This window comes from Entelurus aequoreus, linkage group LG04, assembly GCF_033978785.1.
Source record: "Entelurus aequoreus isolate RoL-2023_Sb linkage group LG04, RoL_Eaeq_v1.1, whole genome shotgun sequence".
In the NCBI taxonomy this organism is placed as follows: Eukaryota; Metazoa; Chordata; class Actinopteri; order Syngnathiformes; family Syngnathidae; genus Entelurus; species Entelurus aequoreus.
The window spans coordinates 59989109-60016011 of record NC_084734.1 but is presented as its reverse complement, the minus strand read 5'-3'; the positions used below and the strand labels follow the sequence as shown (position 1 = coordinate 60016011).

Here is a 26903-nt window from a genome sequence, read left to right as displayed (position 1 = left end):
TGGTCAGCTTTAGGGGCATGTAGAGTTGGGTGTCATCAGCATAACAGTGAAAGCTAACACCGTATTTGCGTATGATGTCACCTAGCGGCAGCATGTAAATACTAAAGAGTGCAGGGCCAAGAACCGAACCCTGGGGAACTCTGCACGTTACCTTAACATAGTCCGAGGTCACATTGTTATGGGAGACACACTGCATCCTGTCAGTAAGATAAGAGTTAAACCAAGACAAGGCTAAGTCTGTCATCCCAATACGCGTTTTGATACGCTCTAATAAAATACCACGACGGAGAAAAGATGAGCCACGTAAATAAGACCGCCCACAGAAAGCGGCTTGAAGATGGTCTGTAAAACATAATTTATGCAACCTTTTCATCAAAGAACCACCATTACATGTTATATAGTCCACAAGGAAGTGTTTTACATTTAGAAAAATGTTTTAAAATAATGTGACCCCTTTAATGCGCCCTATAATCCGGTGCAGACCTGAATAGACCCGCTGATCGGCAGTGCGCCTTAAAATCCTAAATTTGATAAAAATTAATACAATTGTCTGGGAGCGTACTGGTCTACGCACTTGCCTTCTATGTCACATGACGTGGATTCGATTCTCAGCTGCTCCTGAGGTCGACTGACAGTTTTATGGGTGCCACCCCAACAGAACTAGTTGCCACCCCCCCAAGTTGGCAACACAGTCTGTGGATTACGTGTACTCACGTTTATGTGAGTTCAGTTAGTGATTCTTTGAACTCAAAAATGTGTCAAGTTTAGCAGACTTATTGTTTGTTGGATCATTGCTGATCACACCTGATTTGAAAAATAAACAATTATTTGACTTGTTTTTTGTTGTTGCTAAGAAAAGTGCAGCCAAGTGTCCCGTAGGATTGTGTGGTTTTGAGTATTGTGGTCACTGACAGCATGTTCATAATGACCGAATGAAAACTGCCTGATCAGCATTCTGCATGGTCGCACACAGGGAGGAGGAACCTTTATCCAACACAATTGATGTCATTTCCTCTCAGAGTCTCACGGAGCTTCTTTTCATAGATTGTTGGCGCTGATTTAAATGACTTTGAATTCACTCACTTTGTTCAGTCGTCATGGCCTTCGACAAGAAAACAAGTCTGAAACATTCTTTGTTCCTGTATCCTGGCTTTTATTTCACATTTGTTGCCTCCCACTAGTTCCGTCTTGTGTTTTCTCCCCAGATTTGCAGGGAAAAGACCAACGAGCCACACTGCAGGACAACTTCGGATTGTACTACTTCTTTTTGAGATATTCAGATAACTAAAAATGCATACAATATTTAGCCATCCATCCATTTACTACCGTTTGTATTTATAATTATTAGTAAAGAAACATTTTGTTGAAATCATGTGCTTTTTATGGTTAGGCTTACCAAGACCTTGTGAAAAACTGATAACACATTCTTTAAACACCAAGCTGGTTTGATGTTATTTAAACAATTAAGCTTCAGAATATTGCAACTTTTCCCCCAAATTAAAAAAAAAAAATGATGGTGCTTATTTATTTTGTACTTAAAACAAGAAAAACGTTGGTATGCAGTTGGTTCTGTGACTTAGCTTGATAGTTGATATTGGCTCTCAACAAATGCAACACAGCATAAGACCACCGCAACATTGCTAGAACGTATATTTTATCTGAGGAGATAGGATTATTCTAAATTTACCAGCTCAAGTTAAGTTAAAGTTAAAGTACCAATGATTGTCACACACACACTGGGTGTGGTGAAATGTGTCCTCTGCATTTGACCCATCCCCTTGATCACACCCTGGGAGGTGAGGGGAGCAGTGGGCAGCAGCGGTGCCGCGCCCGGGAATCATTTTTGGTGATTTAACCCCCAATTCTATTGGGACGGCGTGGCGAAGTTGGTAGAGTGGCTGTGCCAGCAATCGGAGTGTTGCTGGTTACTGGGGTTCAATTCCCACCTTCTACCTTCCTAGTCACGTCCGTTGGGCAAGACACTTCACCCTTTGCCTCCGATGGCTCCTGGTTAGCGCCTTGCATGGCAGCTCCCGCCATCAGTGTGTGAATGTGTGTGTGAATGGGTAAATGTGGAAATACTGTCAAAGCGCTTTGAGTACCTTGAAGGTAGAAAAGCGCTATACAAGAATAACCCATTTATTTATAATTCCAACCCTTGATGCTGAGTGCCAAGCAGGGAGATAATGGGTCCCATTTTTATAGTCTTTGGTATGACTCTGCCGGGGTTTGAACTCACAACCTACCGATCTCAGGGCGGACACTCTAACCACTAGGCCACTGAGTAGTGCAATATAATGACGCTCCAAAAAAAAAGTGCAGTTCCATTAAAAGCACTGACAACATTTTAAATGTACTGATTAAGGTATGAATATATATATATATATATATACATACATACATACATACATACATACATACATATATATATATACACATATGTATATATACATATATATGTATATATATATATATATATACATATATATATATATATATACATATATATATATACATATATATATATATATATATATATATATATATATATATATATATATATATATATATATATATATATATATATATATATACATATATATACAGACCCAGTTTCCATATGAGTTGGGAAATTGTGTTAGATGTAAATATAAACGGAATACAATGATTTGCAAATCATTTTCAACCCATATTCAGTTGAATATGCTACAAAGACAACTGTGGGAGAGGGTTGTGATCAGCGCACTGTTGGAGTAAAGATCAGCGCCCCTGTCCATCAGACACGGGCGTGGCAGGTGCTGACTGAGAGACACAGCTGGCAGATGATTAGTTTGCGCAGGTGGTACGTGTTAAGCTGATCATCTGTTGTCTTTAACAGTGAGCGGCCGGGTGCAGGAGGGAAAAAAAGAATCGAAGAGACTGAAAAGTCAACTATGTACATATTTTGAAAACAAAAAAGAGAATATTATTAAACCCTGTCAACTCTGCGCATCGAGAGGAGCCAGATGAGGTGGTTCGGGCATCTGGTCAGGATGCCACCCGAACGCCTCCCTAGGGAGGTGTTTAGGGCACGTCCGACCGGTAGGAGGCCACGGGGAAGACCCAGGACACGCTGGGAAGACTATGTCTCCCGGCTGGCCTGGGAACGCCTCGGGATCCCCCGGGAGGAGCTGGACAAAGTGGCTGGGGAGAGGGAAGTCTGGGCTTCCCTGCTTAAGCTGCTGCCCCCGCGATCCGACCTCGGATAAGCGGAAGAAGATGGATGGATGGAACTCTGCGCAACTGCTTCCAGCGTGAATCTGTGGGACTGTGAGTAGAAAAGCTTACATTTGGCGCCCAATCTAAAAAAAAAAAAAAAAGGAACAATGTCGACACCAAGCCCGATAGAGGCATTGAGGCAGCTGTTGGCGGAAGTGTCCACGGCCAATCACCGGCAGATGGAAGCCATGCAGGGACAAATCGCCCAGCAGAGCCAAATCCTGCGAGCCTTGACAGAGAGAACCGGAGCAGGGGCACCCGCGGCAGCAAAACCATCATTGGCGGCCATAGGGATGCACAGGATGGCGGAGACAGAGGACCCGCAGACTTTTTTGGAAATGTTCGAGGCCACGGCGGGAGCATGCGCGTGGCCCGAGGAAGAAAGGGCAGTACGGCTGCTACCGCTGCTGGCGGGAGAAGCTCAGCGGGCAGCACTCAGCCTACCACCAGATTCCCGGGTGAGGTACCGGGACGTGAGACGTGCGGTACTGGACCGGACGGGAGGGTCCAAAGAGGATCACAGGCGCCGGTTCCGGGCAATGCGGCTCAGCCCGGAGGAGCGGCCTTTCGCCCTGGGCCAGCAACTAAGAGATGCGGCGTCGAGATGGCTGCAACCCGGGCAAATCCAGGAAGTACTGGAACAAATCATTCTGGAGCAATTTATGGAGGCGATCCCGGCGTGGACCTCGGCGTGGGTCTGTTATCACCGTCCTCAGGACTTGGCAGCAGCGGTGGCGTTAGCAGGGGACCGTCTGGCGGTGCACCGCAAAAAAAAAAAAGGAGGAGAAGACCGCGGAGGCGGTGGAGCGTCCAGTTCCAGCGCCGCGCAGGATGCGCGCGCCGCCGGCCGAGGGAACCCAGCAGTGGCCAAGGCTACGGAATAATCAGACTGTTTTTTCTCCTCCTCAGACCCGGGCAGCTACTGACGCTGTGTTTCCCCCGCAAATGGCTCCTCGAGTGTCTGGGCAGGCGTGCTGAAGGTGTGGGCGGCTTGGACACCTGCAGCGGGAATGTCCGAGCATGGAGGTGGGACAGGTGATCCGGGTTGTCGACCCTGCGGCGCCCTCCCCCGGGCCAGGAGAGACGTACTATGTACCGGTAAGGATACAAGGGAGTACACACCGGGCGATGGTGGATTCGGGCTGCAAGCAGTCCATGATCCACCAGAATCTGGTTCGACCCGGGGCGTTGAGAAAGGTTACACGGGTGCGGGTTAAATGTGTGCATGGGGATATTCACGAGTACCCTATCGTACCGGTGGAAATTTTTTCAAGGAGGAAAAACATAGTGTTAAGGTGGCTGTAAATTTGCGCCTGGCGCACCCCTTAATCTTGGGAACAAATTGGGCGGGATTTAACAGGTTAATAAAGCAGTGCGCAGGGGTGCGTTCTCGACCGGTAGGAAAAGGGGATAGCCGCGCTGTTCTCATCGGCGACGCGAGATTATCCGACTCTGCCAGGGGGGAGGGGGAAGGGGAGCCGGCGGGGGCTTCGCAGGAGGTTTCCCCCGGTCTACAATCTACAATGTAAATAGCCGCAAAAATAAAGAAAACACATTGGAATGAGAAGGTGTGTCCAAACGTCAAACGTTTGGCCTGTACTATATATATATATATATATATATATATATATATATATATATATATATATATATATATATATATATATATATATATATATATATATATATATATATATATATATATATATATATATATATATAAATTTACATACATAATATAATAATACATTCATATGTCCTTATATTTATATAGTATGTCAATATACTGTATGTAAGCGATACTAACCCTAATTAGAAGTTGCAGTCGCTCTTACATATCGTGAGCAGCAATAATCCTTTTCACTTAAAAAAAAATTGCAAGTTCAAAGGTAGTTGAGGTCAAACTTTAAAATGTACACTTTGCCTTTTTAATGATCAGTCTTCAAAGGATCATTGTTTTTACAGATTTTGTGGCCCATGAAGTGCATATTGGTATATTTTTATGACAGGCTGTATAACCCATTGTTAACCCTCCTCATTACCATTCTGGCCAATCATCACATCATCAGCCTGACTTTAAAATGTCTGGAACTTTGACCATGTATGGCAAACACCACTGATCTTTAGATCATTTACATGTACACTAAAGGCCATTAAACGTGTAAAGATGATAAACACAATACCAGTAAACCGTGCAAGCCATGGTGCGTGTAAGTTGTCTGGTCTACAAGTGAGAGTGCACCCAGATATACAAAGAAATATCTGATGGTCTAGTCAAGTTAATTGTATTCATTTGGAGGCATATTCTCCTGTCTGGTTTTTGCGCTTGAAGGTTTTTATACATGTTTTTCTTAACCGTATTCTCCCATCCAGCCTACGGACACACCAACCCCTCATAAGTGAGGCAAAAGAGCTTAAGTCTTGAATGAAGGCGGGCTCATTATTAATGAGGCAAACATTGCTGTAACGCCTTTTTTTCTTGGTTGTGTAAAAATAATGGAGCATAGAATTTTACTAACGCTTGTGAATGTTATTATAATCCATGAAAAATATAACACTTTAAATTTAAAAAAGACCATATCAATCCAGGCACATTTATGTGTTGCCATGGTTATGTAGTGTGTGTATGCACGCTACAACAGCTTCTTCTTCTTTCTGGCTTGCTGTGAATAATAATCAGTAGATGAAACTTGGTTTACTTGTTTATATAACCACCCTGATGTTATTTGTGATGTTAAAAGGTATGTTAAGTACAAATGTGTGTAAAGCTGTGACATGTCAGAGGGTCATGCATGGACAACTATGTGTGTGTGTGTGTGTGCAACTCGGAGATACAACCAGACAGAAGGGTTTAGCAACTGAGGAAGGGGTGAGAGAACCACGGGCACAACAACTTGTAAACAACAGTAGTAGTTCTAAAGTCACCAACCTCACCACCATCAATCAGTCAATCAAACTTTACTTATATAGAACAAGCATAATGTATGAACAGTAACAGTATATTGCTGTTCATACACTATGTATGATATACCTTCTTTTTCTGGCTCTCAACAAAAGCGGACGGTTCCTCTCCCTCTCCCATAACTCTCCTGTTTTGCTTCTTTGTCTCATCTTGTCTTTTCTTGTCTCAAATTTCTAAGAGCTTCTATTTTGCGCTGTTCTCCAAAATATAAAACATAAAATTGATCAACTGGTCTCTCTACTCAACTCTCTCAACTGGTCTCTCAACTCTTCGGAAGATGATGGCAGCCGTTCAAGGAGCCCAGAGGCTGCCGATTTCTACATTGATTTGTAACTTGGATTAACATCTCAGAAAAGCTTTATATTCAAGGCGAAATTATGATCAATTTGAGAGCCAGAACGGACAACTAAAGCAGACAAATCATGGGAATGTATTTGCTCGCCCTCACCAAAACAATCCTATCCATCAATTAATCAATCAATCAATCAAAGTTTACTCATATAACCCTTAACCACAAATGTCTCAAAGGGCTGCACAAGCCACAACGACATCCTCGGCTCAGATCCCACATTGGGGCAAGAAAAAACTCAACCCAATGGGAACAACGATAAACCCTAGAAGGGACCGCAGATGTGGGGATCTTCCCTTGGTGAGCGGTGCAATGGATGACGAGTGGATACAGTTAATAATGTGAGAGTCCAGTCCATAGTGGGGCCAAATCTACACTTTGGCTCCCTCTGCATTGGCCTTGGCAGGATCATGCTGTCAACACCCCAGTGAGACCATTGCAGCGAAAGATGCTCCAAAATCCCTTCCCTCTTCTTCAAAGACACTTTAGATGTTGACTCTGTTCCGTGATGCCAAACGGAGCGACTTACAAGCTTATGGACAAAACATGCACCCATGGACTAACACTACACACAAATGCATAAACCCCACCTCACCATGCCATGTCTTCGCCGCTTCACACCCTCCCCCCCTCTTGCAGGTCTTCAGTTTTTGTGTCATAAATATGTCCTAATATGTGCTTATTCTTGCTCAAGGTTTTTTTGCTCTAGTCTCAAGGTGAGTGAACCTAAACAGAGGTTGGACTTTTATGTCAGCAACCATTGCCGTTACGGGTGTAGCACCGACCACTCCTTGTGATCCAGGGGTTATAAATATACTTTATATTCAGTTACAGGGATTCTGTTGGAGTGTTAAGGTCCACAATAAAGTTTGAAATGAGTGTCAGACTTAAATTGCCTCCGTCAGGTGATAAGTCAGGTAAAACAGCATATACTGTATATATATATATATATATATATATATATATATATATATATATATATATATATATATATATATATATATATATATATATATATATATATATATATATATATACATATATATTAGGGCTGCAACAACTAATCGATTAAATCGATTAAAATCGATTATAAAAATAGTTGTCGATTAATTTAGTCATCGATTCGTTGGATCTATGCAATGCGCATGCGCAGAGGCTACTTTTTTATTTATTTTTTATAAACCTTTATTTAGAAACTGCAACATTTACTAACAGCTGAGAAACAATAATCAAAACAAGTATGGTGCCAGTATGCTGTTTTTTTTCCAATAAAATACTGGAAAGGATAGAAATGTAGTTTGTCTCCTTTATTCGATTATTAATCGATTAATAGAAGTAATAATCGACAGATTAATCGATTATCAAATAGGTTGTTAGTTGCAGCCCTAATATATATATATATATATATATATATATATATATATATATATATATATATATATATACACACACATATATACACATATATATATATATATATATATATATATACACACACACACATATATACACATATATATATATATATATATTTATATACATACATACATACATACATATATATATACATACAGACATATATATATATATATACATATGTATATATATATACATATGTATATATACACATATATATATACACACACAAACACACATATATATATATACACACTGTTGGGAGCAGATCAGAATCATATCCATATTTAAGTGTTACTTCTTTCTAAACTCCTATAGTCATATAAAGAATAGCTAGTATTCTTCCTTCTTTTGAGTCTCATAGTAAGGTGTTGGCCTTCTAGATTGGAATGTGTCAGAGTAGAGATAACTCGGAGTAATCTAAACAAAGGGAGTGGGGGCGGGGGACAGAGGGAAGATCACGGGACTTCCGGGGGTTTGAGGGGAGACCGAGCTAAACCGATCTGGACCGGGCTGGGGAACGCTGGTGTGCTGGATTGGTCTCAGTTTGTCCTCTAAGCTTGGAGAATAAACCACAAAATACCAACTGCTGCCTGTTGATTGAATATAAACATCAGCTTATTGCCATAAAAAGAATCTGGGAGAGACTAGCAATTTGAATTCCCCATTGGAGGAATGCTGGTCAACGCAACAATTTGGGGGCTTCGTCCGAGATGGCACGCTGTTGATTGATGACTTCTTGCAATCTTCTGGACAGACTCAAATGGCCAATACAAGGTGAGCAGAGCCTTTTTATATAAAATCTGCTTTAGGAGTCTGTCCTGAAGTCTGTAAGTCAAACACTGTTTTTTAATCCCAGGCACAGATTGGTGATTTTGATAGATTGATTGCATTTTTGCAGAGCCTGCCATTGCATTAAAATTGTAAATAAGTGGTCAACTCACGCCATTGTGTCTCGATTACCGTGACGGGCAGTTTCATTGACGAGTGAACTAATAGTTGGGTGTGGCTCACCCTGGGTAGTTGGTCGCCGCCTAAAAGAGTAACGGGTTAAAGGCCCTCGTATGATGTGGAGATTAGAGGCCTGCATATTGTACGATAAATTTAGCGGGGTTAAAGGCCATCGTATGGGTTGGGGTTTAAAGGCCTTCAGGGGTTCGAGGCCCCTGAAAAAAAAATGGACACAATGGCCAAGGAGTGTGACAGACAAGAATGTGATGGCGGCTGGGGAAAATGTGATGAATCATTACTGTTTAATGATCAATTGAATGCACTGTTGTCGACAATGGAATTAGCAAGTAGAGTTTAAAAAAAAAAAAAAAAAAGACAACATTCCTTGAAAGGGTTAAGAGGGAGTTTACAATACTCGAAAAGTCGTGAACTCAAACGTCTGGTAAATTAAGAAAAGTAACTGGAAGTTTTATGGTAAAGTGAAACGCAGAGATAAGGGTAGGTGCAGCTTTTTCACGTGTGTGTGCAGAAGCGCTTGCTTGCTCAAGTGCTTACGCGTTCTCGTGTGTGTGTGTGCTGCTGAGTGTGTGTGTGTGTGTGCGGGAGTGCTTACGCGTGCTCGTGTGTGTGTGTGCTGCTGAGTGTGTGTGTGTGTGTGCGGGAGTGCTTACGCTTGCTCGTGTGTGTGTGTGCTGCTGAGTGTGTGTGTGTGTGTGTGTGCGGGAGTGCTTACGTGTGCTCGTGTGTGTGTGTGCTGCTGAGTGTGTGTGTGTGTGTGTGTGTGTGTGTGTGTGTGCGCTGGTGAACATGGAACACTCAGGGAGAGAATTTAAGAGTTTGGCGTATGATAAAAGTAAACGGGGATTACGTGGAAAAACGAAATGCAGCAAAAGAACCGATGATTAATGACAGAATGGACTGATTGCTTTTTGTCTGCCGCGCATGCACAAGACAATTCAAACGACCCGCCCAGACTTTGACTAGGACACCACCCCCTACTCCAGTGACAAGAGAAGGAGATATTAACACGCTCCCTCTAAGATTAATCCTGCCTCCGAAAATTAACCCCTTGTACACGTCTGACCATTTTCTCCGGCAGACATTTTTGACACATGACATTAACACTTTGGACATACTACAATATAAATCTCTTGCCGATGCATACATGCAAGCCATTGTTGACCTTGCTTTCCCACCTGTACCTCCGGGAGGGAACCTTTGGCCAAACACTTTGGACAAAGTTAATCCTGATATACACGGTGCCAAAAACAATATATGGCAGGACATTTTATTCATCCCATGCAAAATAGGGCTAATGACAGAGCAACAAGGAAACGACTACTTAAATTACAGATCGCTGAAGATAAAAGGTTAAAAGAACCAAAAGGTCAAAGATCAGCTAGGGTACATTCAGCAGTGGGTGACCTTGCTTTTGAGTTCCACCAGGTGGAGGAAAGAATCCTCAACAGGCGTGCGGTTGGACTCGGGTGGTGGACAACACGATGCTTCAAAGCCAGTCTCGGGTAGACACTGTTTCGGCTGTGACCAGCCTGGTCACTGGAGTCGTGAACATTTCCGAACAGGAAAGGTTCCGTCGTGCCAACAAACGAACACGAAGGCGTGTAAGAGGACGCCCACATCAGGAGCCGCAGCAGGAAGTACCGACAGGACCCCTGCTGGACATGAGTGTCAACGGACAATTTTATCAGCCACCCATTCGATTCTGAATGCAGAGGTACCAAAAAAACTGTGTGCTTCCTCTTTAAAGGTCGAAGGCTTCGCTGGGGTCACAAGAAGGTTACCTGTCACCAAACCACTTCCGGTTCAGATTGCTGGACCTCCTTTACAGACTGTACCCTGACATTCAAATCGCAAAGAAGGAACATTCCTGGTGTTACCTGACGGCTGAACCACCCAGCTGCGACACCACTACCAAGACTCCTCCATGAGCTCATACCACAGCCTGAAACAACAGGAATGGCTGACATCCAACTGCTCTAACGGTGAAAACCCTGACTGACTGAGATGCTTCCGTGTGTTCTGCCACCCAACTCACCATATGTTATGATTATTTATATATGTTGGAACTCAAGGTGTGGCTGCTCATGTTGACCTATCTTTGCAACAGCTAGCATGGTATAAGATGGACACAATAGTGTCCCACATTGTTCCCTTGCTCTCTGTCTCGCCTACAAAACCAAAGAACTTAGGTCCAATGATAAGACACGGCGTAGCTGCCAACATTACACCGACACCCAAATACCACATTTTCAATTGTTTAGGTTTAGCCCATGGTTATGTTAAACACATAACTATGGGCTGAACTTTAGACACCTGTAGGCTACGAGGAGCTAGCAGCTACACAACAGCTGAGCTAAAACGACACATTACACATTTAAGCATATCAAATAATTATAGTTGCTCATTACATACACATAGTCGTCAAGACAGAAGTCTGATAGAAAGTATTCAGTAACAAACGTGTCTGCATCATTCAACTTTCTACAACATGAGCTTGACTTAATGAACTATTGGGGCCACCAGGTGTGGTACAATTTCAAAATACTATTGCTAAAGCATCCGCCATAAGGGTAGTATTTTTCTAGTATTGGTGACAATATAAATATAAGCATATTTTGTTACTTTCACCATATTGAATAAGTTACATAATAGTTAGGGTTCAGATGATTTTGAGTTAATTGTGATATTGCTAAGGGGTCCCCTACCCTAACACCACCCCCCAGTGGACCATAGAGGCTGAAGAGACAATCATTGACCTCAAACATGACCTGCCCTCCGCTACTTGACTATTAGCTGACCTTTTTCTTAGATGTTTCTGAAAGTGATAGTATGACTAACACAGTCCTTTTTTTCAGAAACAGAAGGGGGTGAGTGAGGGTGGATACAGACTCCTTGAAACAAAATCGACAATCATCCGACTCTTGACACATTCCATAGTTTTAACGTTTTTACCGTGGGTAAGAACTTATAACCAATTTTAATTTGAAAATAACGATTTTACACATCGATAATAGTTTAGTAGATCAAATTTAGAATATGGAGGAGGTGAGGGTGAACCATGTATAGTCTTTGATTTCACTGATATGATCAATATGGTACAAGGGAAAAGGTACGTACTGACTTGTGTTGACAATCACAGTGGTTGGCCGGAATCAACAACAACCTCAAAAGAGGATGCAATATCGGTAATTAAATGACTTGTGAATGACCTAGTACCCCGACATGGTTTCCCCAAAAAGATTAGGTCAGACAACGGCAACCATTTAAAAAAAATACTCACTTAGCCTTGGTCGAAAAGGCTTTCGGACTAGAACACAGGTTTGGGGTACCATCCTGAGTCCCAAGGTAAGGTTGAAAGGATGGACCAGAACATTAAAACCTAATTGGCTAAAATCTGTGCACAGACCAAATTTAATTGGATTGATATGTTGCAATTAGCGTTAATGATCATTCGAAGGTCTGTGAATAAAACAGTTTTACCGCCCTTTGAGTTTTTCACCCTATGAGCTGCATACAGGTCAGCCATTCACAGGACCAGCAACCCCCCATGGAAGGAGGACTCAGCGTAAAACCAAAATGGTATTTTACACAAAAAATTGCAGAATTTGTGTGCCAGTTCTTCTGTACAGATTCCCTTCCGCCCGCTGAGAGGGTCAAGATCAAGGCCATCAAACGCAAGTGGACGGAGCCCAGGTGGACTGGTCCCTTCTAGGTCGTAGAACGGATGTCCCACGCCCTTCGACTGGCTGGTGGAGGGGACACCTGGTACCACCTCTCCCTCTGCACCACAGCTGAAGAACCTGACAGATTACCAGCGGATGTCATTGCTGACATCGCCACATCATCTGCCCCACAGCCCAGGAGACGAGAGAGATTTTCTACCTACATTACTCTTTTCAACTTCTATATTGTATATCCTTGTGTGAGACCAATCCAGTATGCTAAATGTTTCTTAGTTTTTCTTGCTTGTTTTCAGCATAACTGTATGTGTCGTTACATTAAGTGAAAAGTTTGATGTTTATCCCCGTTTACCTAAATTACTCTGATATTGATAGACGAAAGGCAGGATGTTACACCCGGTAGTGTTCCCTGACGGACTGGTGTTTGGGCGTGTTCTACTGTCTTTGTGTCTCAGTTCATCCTTCCTGACGACAGTGACTGACAAGTGTCTAAGAACATACAGCGGACTTTAAATAGACTGGGTCAAAGGGGATAGCAAGACTTATTTTTGACCTGTGCAGTGTGATTAATTACGGGGGACACAATAGCTATTACCGTGGTAATAACCTCTATATTTGTTACGACTCAACCCTGAACCATTGGTGTCGGATGCAGACAACATACTCTGGTAAGTTGTGCCCATCGTCCCTTTTAAGTTGTTTTGGGGCTTGACCTGACTGATACAGACGCTAAAGGAATTATTAAAATTAATGTCCTTGAGAGGGCGTTAACTACCTCTACACCCTCTGTAGCACCTAAAGTTCCACCCCACCTCGGTGGTGTTTCAAAGGCTCACATCTGTGCGTGCTAATGACATCACCACCGAAGGCCTGGTAACTTTGACCTTTGACCTTAGGAGCGGGTGCAGACAACCTGTGGCTCAGGTGGATGCCAAAACCTGGGTGACTGTGTTGCTTCTTCCGCTGGACGTCCCTTTTCCCACACTTACCCCGCCCCTTTTAAGTTGACTGACATGTGTACCCTTCTGTTGACAATGCCACCCGACTTCTTCCCTTTGTGGCCCAAAAGCTGAATTACACGCGTTTTCAAATTACAGGACCATCTTCGTCCCCCAACAAATTGGGCGACATCAACCGTTACTGGTGCACCACACTGATAGATGGCTCTAGGATAGGCCCTTGGGCACGAGCTGACTTATTCTGGTGTTGTGGGAAGCACAGATTGTACATTAGAATCCCGACGTCAGCCGTTGGGCTTTGTGCTATGGTTAGACTGGTGACCCCACTCACCAAATTAACACCCCTTGGAACTCCTGTTTCAGCGGCCTCTCTAACTCCCCGCCGCCGTTGAGACTAACCAACCTGACTCGTGACACAGTTGAGGGACTTGCTGAACAACCTCCCTCGAGACCATCCAGAACCGCACAGTCCCTTGTGCTAAGTGTCACTAAAGGGGGTCTAGCAAAGTGGTAACTTTAAGACTTTAATGTGGGGCGTGCTTTATAAGTTTTGTACAAGTAATAAAGATCTTATTAGAAGATCTTAAAGGGGGACTTGTTGGAAGCAGATCAGAATCATATCCATATTTAAGTGTTACTTCTTTCTAAACTCCTATAGTCATATAAAGAATAGCTAGTATTCTTCCTTCTTTTGCGTCTCATAGTAAGGTGTTGGCCTTCTAGATTGGAATGTGTCAGAGTAGAGATAACTCGGAGTAGTCTAAACAAAGGGAGTGGGGGCGGGGGACAGAGGGAAGATCACGGGACTTTCGGGGGTTTGAGGGGAGACCGAGCTAGACCGATCTGGACCGGGCTGGGGAACGCTGGTGTGCTGGATTGGTCTCAGTTTGTCCTCTAAGCTTGGAGAATAAACCACAAAATACCAACTGCTGCCTGTTGATTGCCATAAAAAGAATCTGGGAGAGACTAGCAATTTGAATTCCCCATTGGAGGAATGCTGGTCAACGCAACAGCACACACACAGATATATACAGTATATATACGTATATATATATATATATATATATATATGTATACACATAATGTATATATACATATATATATATATATACACACATATGTATATATATATATATATATATATATATATATATATATATATATATATATATATATATATATATATATATATATATATATATATATGTATATATATATATATATATATATATATATATACACACACACACATATATATATGTTGCACCGTAAGGTGTATTTATGAAACCGATCCAGTATGGCATCGCCATTGACTTCCAGGAAGAGGCTGGATGACAACCCCGAAAGAGTGGTGACAACTGGAGAGACAGTTGACAGCTCGGAAAGACGGCAACCGGGGCAGGGAGGGGTAGCATCCCAAGCTGCAGCTCCCGCAAGGGAGCACCCATATAACGCTGCGAAAAACCCTGAAGACACATAAGATCAAGATAGGCTGCCTGAGAAAACCTGTGGTGCAACGCACAGGGCCAGTACCTTGTACGGCACCTGATGAGACGGAGGAGGACCCAGGCCCGGACACTCCCCACAGTGCCTGGAACCTCCAAGCACCTCCGGCGCAACCCCGGGGCAGACCGTCGGAGGGGGGACGCGTGGCGTGGAGCACTACCTGGACACAAGTCGAGGGACTGATCACCCTCGGCTGGGTCGCCCGGGAGAAGGTGTTTGATTAAGACCCGAAACACCCTATGACCCCGGGAGAATCACTGATGATGTGTCCAGGTTGCACCGTAAGGTGTATTTATGAAAACTGTGTGTATATATATACTGTGTATATATATATATATATATATATGTATATATATATACACTACCGTTCAAAAGTTTGGGGTCACCCAAACAATTTTGTGCAATAGCCTTCATTTCTAAGAACAAGAATAGACTGTCGAGTTTCAGATGAAAGTTCTCTTTTTCTGGCCATTTTGAGCGTTTAATTGACCCCACAAATGTGATGCTCCAGAAACTCAATCTGCTCAAAGGAAGGTCAGTTTTGTAGCTTCTGTAACGAGCTAAACTGTTTTCAGATGTGTGAACATGATTGCACAAGGGTTTTCTAATCATCAATTAGCCTTCTGAGCCAATGAGCAAACACATTGTGCCATTAGAACACTGGAGTGATAGTTGCTGGAAATGGGCCTCTATACACCTATGTAGATATTGCACCAAAAACCAGACATTTGCAGCTAGAATAGTCATTTACCACATTAGCAATGTATAGAGTGTATTTCCTTAAAGTTAAGACTAGTTTAAAGTTATCTTCATTGAAAAGTACAGTGCTTTTCCTTCAAAATTAAGGACATTTCAATGTGACCCCAAACTTTTGAACGGTAGTGTATATATATGTATATATATATATATAAACAGTATACATATACACACACACATATATATATATATATATATATATATATATATATATATATATATATATATATATATATATATATATATATATATATATATATATATATATATATATATATATATATATACATACATATATATATATATACATACATATATATATATATACATACATACATACATATATATATATATATATATATATATACATATATATATGTGTGTGTGTCAGTGGCGTGAGGTGAGGTTAATGTCTGGTGAGGCACAACTGCATCATCACAGTCAGATTTACAAACATATGAACCTGCAGTGCAGCTGTACCTAATGTTGTGTCCCAGCGGTCGTTCGCGGCTCCTGCAGCGCGAGCATTGTTGTTTTTGCACTTTTTGGCTTCTTGTTAAGTGACTTTTTTGGGGTGGATTCGGTCTTGCACGTGGAGGGTTTGGGTGTGGGCTTTGGTTGGTGTGGCGCTCCCGTCGGGCGGTGCATTCTGCGGCGGAGATGCTTGGCACCAGGAGGCAGGGTTATGAGACGAGCCTCACACAGTGTGTCTTCGCAGCAGAGTTTTATGAATGCTCAGCACTAAAAATACTTTACACGCATACAGTTGTTGACAATATACACTGTACATTATATACCTCAGCTAACTAAACTATGGAAATGTATAATATAATCCATATAGCAATACGGTCTCACTGCACAGCAGGCCAGCAGTTAGCCGAGTCATTGCGCACAATCCATGTTGAGGCACAAATCAGTGATATGCCTCAACTGGCTGCTGATCACCGCACCGTCTCTTCTCAGTATTTGAACGGCAAATGTGAAAATAAAAATAAAAATAATCTAAAACTGGTGAAGTTAAATGGAAAATAACTTTAGTATAATCACTGGATACATATAACAATTTAATTTTTATTTTTACTTTTTTTTTTCTTTCCATGATGGCAGGTGAGGCCCCGCCTCCCCTGCCTCTAGTGACGGCACGCCACTGGTGTGTGTGTATATATATATATATATATATATATATATATATATGTATATATATATATATATATATATATATATATATATATATATATATATATATATATATATATATATATATATATATATATAGTACAGGCCAAAAGTTTGGACACACCTTCTCATTCAATGTGTTTTCTTTATTTTCATAACTACCGGTATTTACATTGTAGATTGTCACTGAAGGCATCAAAACTATGAATGAACACATGTGGAGTTATGTACTTAACAAAAAAAGGTGAAATAACTGAAAACATATTTTATATTCTAGTTTCTTAAAAATAGTCACCCTCTGCTATGATTACTGTCTCACACACTCTTGGCATTCTCTCGATGAGCAAATGTGTCACGTACCAGTCATTAATGAGTAGTAGTTGGGATAAGATAACGAGGGGAAGTCCGGCGTCATGTAGTCCACTTTGACGCCTGTGGAAACAAGCTCCTTGAAGCCAGGGAGTGAGTGCAGGTCGTCCATGTAGTCATGACGGAAACCATCGATGAGAAAGACAAGTAACGGATGGACGGAGAGACACTTGTGTCCCGCAGCGAGGAGCAGCAGAGACAGCAAGACAAAGCGGCAGGACGCCATGACAGTTCGTGTCCTCCTGCAGCAGCACAGTCAGGTGTTGTGTGGAAGGAAACTGCTGAATGTGGGGATCTGGAGGGGTGGGCGGATCGAGCCACATGTCGCTGTGTTGATACCGGTGTTGGGTTGATACTACCGCCATGAAATTAATATGTTCAAGTTGTCACAGTTGTCTTGTTTTTCTTGTTGTGTCGCTCATATTGTTACATTGTGGAGTAAGAATACGGTCTTAAAAAGATAGGACTTAAGGGACTAAAAGTCTAAAAAATTGGAATGAGAGTCAATTCTATGTTCACTTATTTTGCACTTCTGAATGCATGTTTCTTAAAGGCCTACTGAAATGAATTTTTTTTATTTAAACGGGGAGAGCAGATGCATTCTATGTGTCATACTTGATCATTTCGCGATATTGCCATATTTTTGCTGAAAGGATTTAGTAGAGAACATCGACGATAAAGTTCGCAACTTTTGGTCGCTGATAAAAAAAAGCCTTGCCTATATCGGAAGTAGCGTGATGTCACAGGAGGAAGGGCTGCTCACATTTCCCCATTATTTTCAATGCAGTGAGAGCGATTCGGACCGAGAAAGCGACGATTACCCCATTAATTTGAGCGAGGATGAAAGATTCGTGGATGAGGTACGTGAGAGTGAAGGACTAGATTGCAGTGCAGGACGTATCTTTTTTCGCTCTGACCGTAACTTAGGTACAAGGGTTCATTGGATTCCACACTTTCTCCTTTTTCTATTGTGGATCACGGATTTGTATTTTAAACCACCTCGGATACTATATCCTCTTGAAAATGAGAGTCGAGAACGCAAAATGGACATTCACAGTGACTTTTATCTCCACGACAATACATCGACGAAACACTTTAGCTACGGAGCTAACGTGATAGCATCGGGCTCAAATGCAGATATAAACAAAAGAAATAAACCCCTGACTGGAAGGATAGACAGAAAATCAACAATACTATTAAACCCTGGACCTGTAACTACACGGTTAATGCTTTTCAGCTTGGCGAAGCTTAACAATGCTGTTGCTAACGACGCCATTGAAGCTAACTTAGCAACGGGACCTCACAGAGCTATGCTAAAAACATTAGCGCTCCACCTACGCCAGCCAGCCCTCATCTGCTTATCAACACCTGTGCTCACCTGCGTTCCAGCGATCGACGGTACGACGAAGGACTTCACCCGATCATCTGTGCGGTCGGCAGCTAGCGTCGGCTAGCGCGTCTGCTATCCAAGTCAAAGTCCTCCTGGTTGTGTTGCTACAGCCAGCCGCTAATAGACCGATCCCACCTACAACTTTCTTCTTTGCAGTCTCCATTGTTCATTAAACAAATTGCAAAAGATTCACCAACACAGATGTCCAGAATACTGTGGAATTTTGAGATGAAAACAGAGCTTGTTTGTATTGGAATCAATGGTGTCCGAATACTTCCGTTTAACTATTGACGTCACGCGCATACGTAATCATACATAGACGTTTTTAACCGGAAGTTTAGCGGGAAATTTAAAATTGCACTTTATAAGTTAACCCGGCCGTATTGGCATGTGTTGCAATGTTAAGATTTCATCATTGATATATAAACTATCAGACTGCGTGGTCGGTAGTAGTGGGTTTCAGTACGCCTTTAAACCAGTGTTTTTCAACCACTGTGCCGCGGCATACTAGTGTTTTGATTGATTGAGACTTTTATTAGTAGACTGCACAGTACAGTACATATTCCGTACAATTTACCATTAAATGGTAACACCCGAATAAGGTTTTCAACTTGTTTAAGTCGGGGTCCACGTTAATAAATTCATGGTACAAATATATACTATCAGCATAATACAGTCATCACACAAGTTAATCATCAGAGTAAATACATTAAATTATTTACATTATTTACAATCCGGGGGATGGGATGCATGGGGCTAGGTTTGGTTGATATCAGCACTTCAGTCATCAACAATAATATCATCTGAGATAGTGTGAGTGTCTGGTGTGCCTTGGGAAATTATGCAACTTCACCTAATTGGTCCAAAAAAATATTTTTTGCAAATCAATAATTAGAATCTGCAAATAATGTGCCGTTGCTTAGTGTCTGTGCTGTGTAGAACTCGGCAGGGTAACCACATAATACTCCATGTCAGTAGGTGGCAGCAGGTAGTTAATTGCCTATATATATATATATATATATATATATATATATATATATATATATATATATATATATATATATATATATATATATATATATATATATATATATATATATATATATATAGCACCCCCCCGCGACCCCAAAAGGGACAAGCGGTAGAAAATGGATGGATGGATATATACTGTATATATATATATTTTTTTAAAAATATAGTATATATATATTTTATTTGTATAAATATATTCAGTATATATAAATATATACTGTACATATACATTTTATTTGTATAAATAAACATATAAATATATGAATGTACATGAAAAGAAAGAACTTGGGATTTACAATATTAACTATGACCGATAAAACACTGAATATTGACAACATATGAATGTTACACCCCCTCTCGATCGACATATTTTACAATACACATTAATTTCACGTCTTCCCATGTTTCAGTGTTTTTGTTCATGCAAAATTAAGTCTGATTAATACAGATCAAATATGAACAGTATGTAGAGTAACTGTGATTATTCTGATTAAAACTTGTAATCGTTTAATAGATATATTGGTAAATGGTTCACTAATAAGTCCTTACATTTTTACCCTGTGTTTATTTCTATTTATAATCAAGATTGACAAATACAATTTTTAATAAAAATCATACAAAGATCTTGAAGAATGTTGAATCAAAAAGTATGACAATAGCATTTACTTGGATTGAAATCAAAATTTGCAGTATCGCCCAACCTCAGAGGCCTGGCTAACATGAGGGGGGTGAGGTCATGTGACAGCATGAGGAGCAATATGAAGCTTGTAAAGTGGATTTCACAACATTTCTAGAACGTGCAAACACTAACGATGGGCAGTTTGGCACTTTTCTAAGAGTCGTCCTTTTGGCTCAGTTCCCAAAGAACAGTCTGCTAATTTGACATCCAAGCGGCTCTTAATGTTGTGTCGTTTGTAGCCTCATATTTTAGCCTAAATTAGCAAATACAAATGTTTGTGTTTTTATAAGCTCTTTTGTATTGAGTGTTTTAATGAGTGTTTTTATGATTCCCTCGTATTGCACAGGAAACTCAAATTACACGAACAGCTGAACATTTATATCATGATGATAAAGCGTGTTGTTGTTGTTGCGGGTTAGCTAAAAAAAAACTACATAACCATACAACCAATGATGGCTCAGTCGCAGATTTCGAGTTAGGGATGTTTATTGGACCAACTCCAGGTCACCAGTGTGCAAAAATATATACAGTGCACAAATTGGTGAAAATGAAAAGTAATCTGCCGCTCAGCAATCTCCAATCACTGTTTGCACTATTCGCCAGCTCTCTACAACCAACCTGCTTACCCACTCCCACTGAATGAACAGTCTCCTTTAAATAGTTCAAGCCCCTTACTCGGGCATACCACTGACAGGGGAAAAGGGTGAAAAAAGATATGTACCCTTAATGTACATATCTACATAATAATTGACAATATCAAAAATAAAAAAGTTGACGTACCAATTGTCGCACGCACACTAGGTGTGGTGAGATTATCCTCTGCATTTGACCCATCACCCTCACCCCCTGGGAGGTGAGGGGAGCAGTGAGCAGTAGTGGTGGCAGCGCCCGGGGATCATTTTGGTGATTTAACCCCCAATTCCAACCCTTGATGCTGAGTGCCAAGCAGGGAGGTAATGGGTCCCATTTTTATCGTCTTTGGTATAACTCGGCCGGGGTTTGAACTCACGACCTACCGATCTCAGGGCGGACACAAGGCCACTGTTCATGCTAAACATGATCCAGCATATTACATCTATTACATCATCAAATGAAACTTAATATTTAGCAACTCCATAAACAGATAATAAGTCCACTTTAAGACCACTTGGTCTGGTCCACTGGTCACATGACCAGTAGCGCTACAGTGCTGACCACTAGTGGCCGCTATGTCCAATTGCTCCAGCAGCAGCAGCAGCAGAACGCAAGCGCAACTGCAGGACAATATAACATAAAAAGTGCAAATGAGGATAAACTTCAACTTAAAAACAGAAGTGTTTTGTCTTATGGAGGCTTGGTTGGTTGCTGGATGTCGCCACTCGCTGATGTTGTGACCTGAAGAGCTGGACTGGACGATCTGTCACTTGAAAAGGTTCCTCAAATATGGCTGCATTGAGTGGATCGGGATAATTAATGAATACTTAATTAACAAAACTGTCCAATTTTTAATCTGTTGAGGAATTCGTTAAACTGTCTGGAAATCATATTTGGTCTTAGGAAAGCAAGTTGTTTGTGTACAAAATGTGAAATTCCTTACATTTTACAATAACCTTGGTGTGCCACAAGGTTCCATCTTGGGCCCAAGATTATTTAGCATCAATCACCAACCAATATTGTGTCCACCTAATGTACTTTGCCAGATATACTCAGCCTGCTCTGTGTGTCCATGCTAAAAATAAGCGGCAATCCACACTGCAACTGTCAGCTGCTATGTCAGATGCTATGTCAGAGGTATCAAATTGGAAGCAACGCTTCCATTTACACTTGAATGTTTTCAAGGCAATGTTCATGCTCTTCTCCACGTTGTTATTGTTTTATAGGTTAAAGTGTTTTATATAATGTCAATGTTACTGATCAATTTGAATGTATTGTTATTTATTTGGTTTATCTCATTTTATTTATCAGTATCAAATGGTTCAAGTCCGTCAATTTTTTTTTTATAGTTTAAGTAAGGATGGATTCTTTATTGTTTTGATTTTTTCTTTATTGTTAATAAGGAATATTTTATGCAGAGGTGTACTTATAACAATATTATAGGCAAATGATCCTATTCGAAGTCACGACGGAGAGTGGGAGGGGGTTGGGTATTGCCGCAAAATGTATTTTTCTTCCCGAGGGGGAGTAATAACAATAATTGAGAAGCACTGGTCTACATGTGTTGGCCTTGCGATGAGGTGGCGACTTGTCCAGGGTGTACCCCGCCTTCCTAGGATAGGCTCCAGTCCCCCCTTCCCCCCATCACCACCCCGAGAGGGACAAGTGGTAGAAACTGTATAAATATATATACACTTTGCACACAGTCTGTGACTCATCACAATTAAACCTAAGGTGTAGCATAACCGCCCTCTACTGGTCAATACATGTATTAAACGATCTTTGCTCACCAGAGTTACTCTCAGACAAAAAAATAACACGACCACAAATACAAAATACATCACAAAGTCAGCAATTTCAATACAAAACAAACCAAATATCTTTATGCACAATATCTACTTACAAATGTTTGACCAAGTTTTGTGATGACGCTTTCATGCTGGGGTTTCTATCGTTGTTGCCCCTTGTCGAGAACACCGTGTCCGTCGCTTAAAAGGTCCGACAGGAAACAATGACTCGAGCAGTTGCTCGGGGCAGATCATTCATACTTTGTTGTCCATTTGCTCTTAAAAGTCAGATTTTCGTAATTTATTTAGATTTTTTTCTTCAGGGTTGAATGAGTAGTCAGTCAATCAATCAATCAAAGTTTATATATATAGCCCTAAATCACAAGTGTCTCAAAGGGCTGCACAAGCAAACAACGACATCCTCGGCTCAGATCCCACATTAGGGCAAGAAAAAACTCAACCCAATGGGATACAATGAGAAACCTTGGAGGGACCCCAGGTGACTGGTGCAATGGATGTCGAGTGGATCTAGTTAATAGTGTAAGAGTCCAGTCCATAGTAAGGTCATCAGGATATCATCTTGAGTGGAGACAGGTCAGCAGCGCAGAGACGTCATCAACTGATGCACAGATGAGTGGTCCACCCCGGGTCCCGACTTTGAACAGCTGGCGCATCATCTGTGGTCACCTAATAATCTCTCCAGGCAAGAGGGGGGCAGAGCAGAAAAGAGACGGCAGATCAACTGGTCTAAAAGGGAGGTCTATTTAAAGGCTAGTGTATACAAATGAGTTTTAAGATGGGACTTAAATGCTTCTACTGAGGTAGCATCTCTAACTGTTACCGGGAGGGCATTCCAGAGTGCTGGAACCCGAATAGAAAACGCTCTATAGCCTGCAGACTTTTTTTGGGGCTCTTAGTCTTCTTCTACTTACACCACTGCTGCTTCACTGTGACACATATGCCTCGCTGTTTCTCCATGTGGGGTGGTGGGATTACTGCATACAAGAGCAACCCTAGTTTGAAAGGTTTCATCAAGCCTATTTGGGTGATGTTTGGCGGGCCAAATGAAGAGCTCGGCGGGCCGTCAGTTAAATAGGCCTGACCTAGCGCCACCATGTCTCAAAAACTTAGTAGAGAAATGTCAAAAAGAGAATTAGGTCTGTTTGGTGCCGTTTACAAAAGGTGTGTTGGATGTCTGGTAACAACCCTTGTTAGTGGCAACTACTGTAAATGCATGAATTTCACACACAGAACACAGCGTAACCAAACATTATTTTATTATCTTAAAAAGTAACACAATCCCCATAGGGTATTACATACACTACAACAATGTTAACAGCAGTACTAACATCAAAGGGACTTTCAGATAGTATAGACATTTTTTTCAAAAGAAAACCCCCCTTTTTATTGTTTAAATTAGTTGACTATGCATGGCAGATAAACATCATTTACAAGTATGACATACTGTCACCATTTTGAAGCAATGTTTTAGTTGAACCTCAAGTTTCAGAACCCAACGCCGATGTTAAGGGAAGACATTTCTTGGACTGTCAGTGTAGAAAAGGAATGGAAGGTCACATGACTGTGGTTGGCTAGCTCAGAGGGGTGAAGTAAGGTAAATGGATGACCTGTCGGCTGGAAAGTGATGGAAAGGACCGGGGCAGTGCAAATATCAGACATGAGGAACAGAACCTCATGGCGTCCACATTAGAAGAGAATACATCCCTCTTTTATTAGTGGAAAAAGAGCTTAGACTCAGTCAATACCTCTTTGTGATGAATCCAACATTGGTAGTATACTGTAATAGAGGCTGACTGTAATTTCAATGAAAGGGTGAGCACCATAAATACTAGTAATAGAACGGACACTTGACCATGAATGTGTTCAAACTGACAACATGAGGGCCCGACCGAGTGGATACAGCTGATACACATTCTGTTTGGAGAGGTAGACTTGGGACTGGAGCCCAATTGTACAGTAATACCATAGGAAGGACAAAATGACTTGTAATGAGTGCTTTAGATGAGGATAGACCTTTCTGATACAGTTAGATATACTGTACATACAGTTCCAAAGATGTTTACTTACACTCATTATGGGTTTGAATGTATTTGTTGATATTGGGGTCTTAATGATTTAAAAACACACTAATATATATGTACCATCATCTAAACTTTACAAGTTGTGCTGAAGGTTTCAAAATGTCTTCTAACTTGACCTCCCCAAGCCCTATTAACCTCATTAGTTATAGTGATTGACTGTAGCTGGTTGAGTTTCTTTGGCAGCATAAAATGAGCCCTCATTGGATGAACCGGCAGAACAACGGGGTTGTCCAAGGAACTCAGGAAGATCCAAGAAGGAGAACTCTAGGTTTACACAAGTTGGGAAAGTCTTTTGAAGCCTTTTCTGAATAAATGCAGATATCTAAGAGCATCAATTCAAACAACTGTACTAGGTTTTTTACCTCTTTCAGCTAGGGGTGTCTTAGGACAGCCGATAATTAGATTCGGAGGATTTTGATTCGACTATCAACCTCACAGTCGAATTGTCGGACACGGATCCTCCCGTCTCGGATGTGTTTTTGGATGTTCCGAGATGGGATAGTCGGGCAAAGGCAATGGTCCTTCCACAGGTTCACACACAGAAACCTTGTTACGACTTCTACTTCCTCTAGTCTCGATAGCCAAATGTGATTGTCTTTTTGGCGCTCTTATTCAAAAAGACCAACTGCTACAAAAGATGCAATCAATGAGGGAATTCAGTGTAAAGCACTTTCAGGTGCTAAATAAATCCAGTCGATAAATTGTGATGAACAAAGTATTCAGCAAAGGATGTGAATATATATACAGTATATGCACATGTGATGTTACTTTTTACATTTCTGCATCCAAAAACATATTTTTAATGTTGTCCTACAAAAAGTACCAATGTATTTTTGCCTCATTCCTATCCAGGACTAACTGCAGTGTGCTCAAACAACCACCAGGTAGCATCTGTGATCAGATGATATTTTTTATCATGTCTTTCCCATTCTGACTTATCAGGTCGGTAGTGCATTGTTCACTCACACTATCAATTTAGGAATAAAGCAAATGTGGAAAAAGTCAATACTTTGTGGATTCTCTGTACAGTATATATTTGAAATGCATGTACAATTTTGACCTTGTGTAGTTTTGAAAAAATAAAGTTTGCATTAAAAAATGTACATTCTATAAGCACCCCACCCCAGAAAAGGCATGGTTTAAATACATATTTAAGGGCTCAAAATGTGTATGAAATTCATTCCCATAATGAGTGTAGATAAACGTCTACCATAACTGTACTTATATGGTATGTTCATATATTGAGAAAGTCATAAGTGAATGTGACTCCTTCATGTAAGCTGCAAAGGCGCTAAATGCAAGTACTGCATGCAATACATGAGGCAGCACCATCCAGTAGATGATGAAGAACAAAAAAAAAGGGCTCAGTCTTGGATCTAAAAATCAATAACCCAGCAAGCACAAAACATACAACGTTGATTATACACACATGTTCTTTAATACTCACTTTGAAGCAATGTTGCAAAATAGTTGTATTTGTAAAGTGAAACAAAGTTGATGTCTAATGTTGGATCCACGTTATTGGCTGGGAAATGACCAAGTTTGAAAGGTCAAATCAACGTCACAACCTGACATTGAAGAAACGTCAGAAAGCATGTTGTTTCAACTTTGTATTCATGTTGTACGTAGAATATTGGTTGGGAAATTACCAAAATTCAATGGTCAAATCAACGTCAGAACGCAACATTGATTAAACGTCATCAAAAAGCATTTTGTTCCAACGTTATGTTTGAGTTGCTCAACATTAGGATCTAATTCAACCCATTCTCAATGTTGTTTCAATGTCTTGTGCCTGCTGGGAAATGGTTGGTCGTTCAAAAAATACAGTCAGCACATTGTTAAATTGTTTATATGGTCCGTTATGGGAGAACCAGCTC

General features: G+C 41.1%; 1 protein-coding gene across 1 annotated transcript in view; it reads right to left on the bottom strand.

Moving 5' to 3' along the window:
* Positions 1-17708, bottom strand: part of enpp6 (ectonucleotide pyrophosphatase/phosphodiesterase 6) — a 32077-nt gene extending 14369 nt beyond the window's left edge. The window contains exon 1 of the mRNA XM_062043698.1: positions 17395-17708. Coding sequence (XP_061899682.1) covers positions 17395-17629 — 235 coding nt within the window. The 5' untranslated portion in view covers positions 17630-17708. The remainder of the gene's footprint in view (positions 1-17394) is intronic.
* Between the last annotated feature and the right edge of the window lie 9195 nt (positions 17709-26903).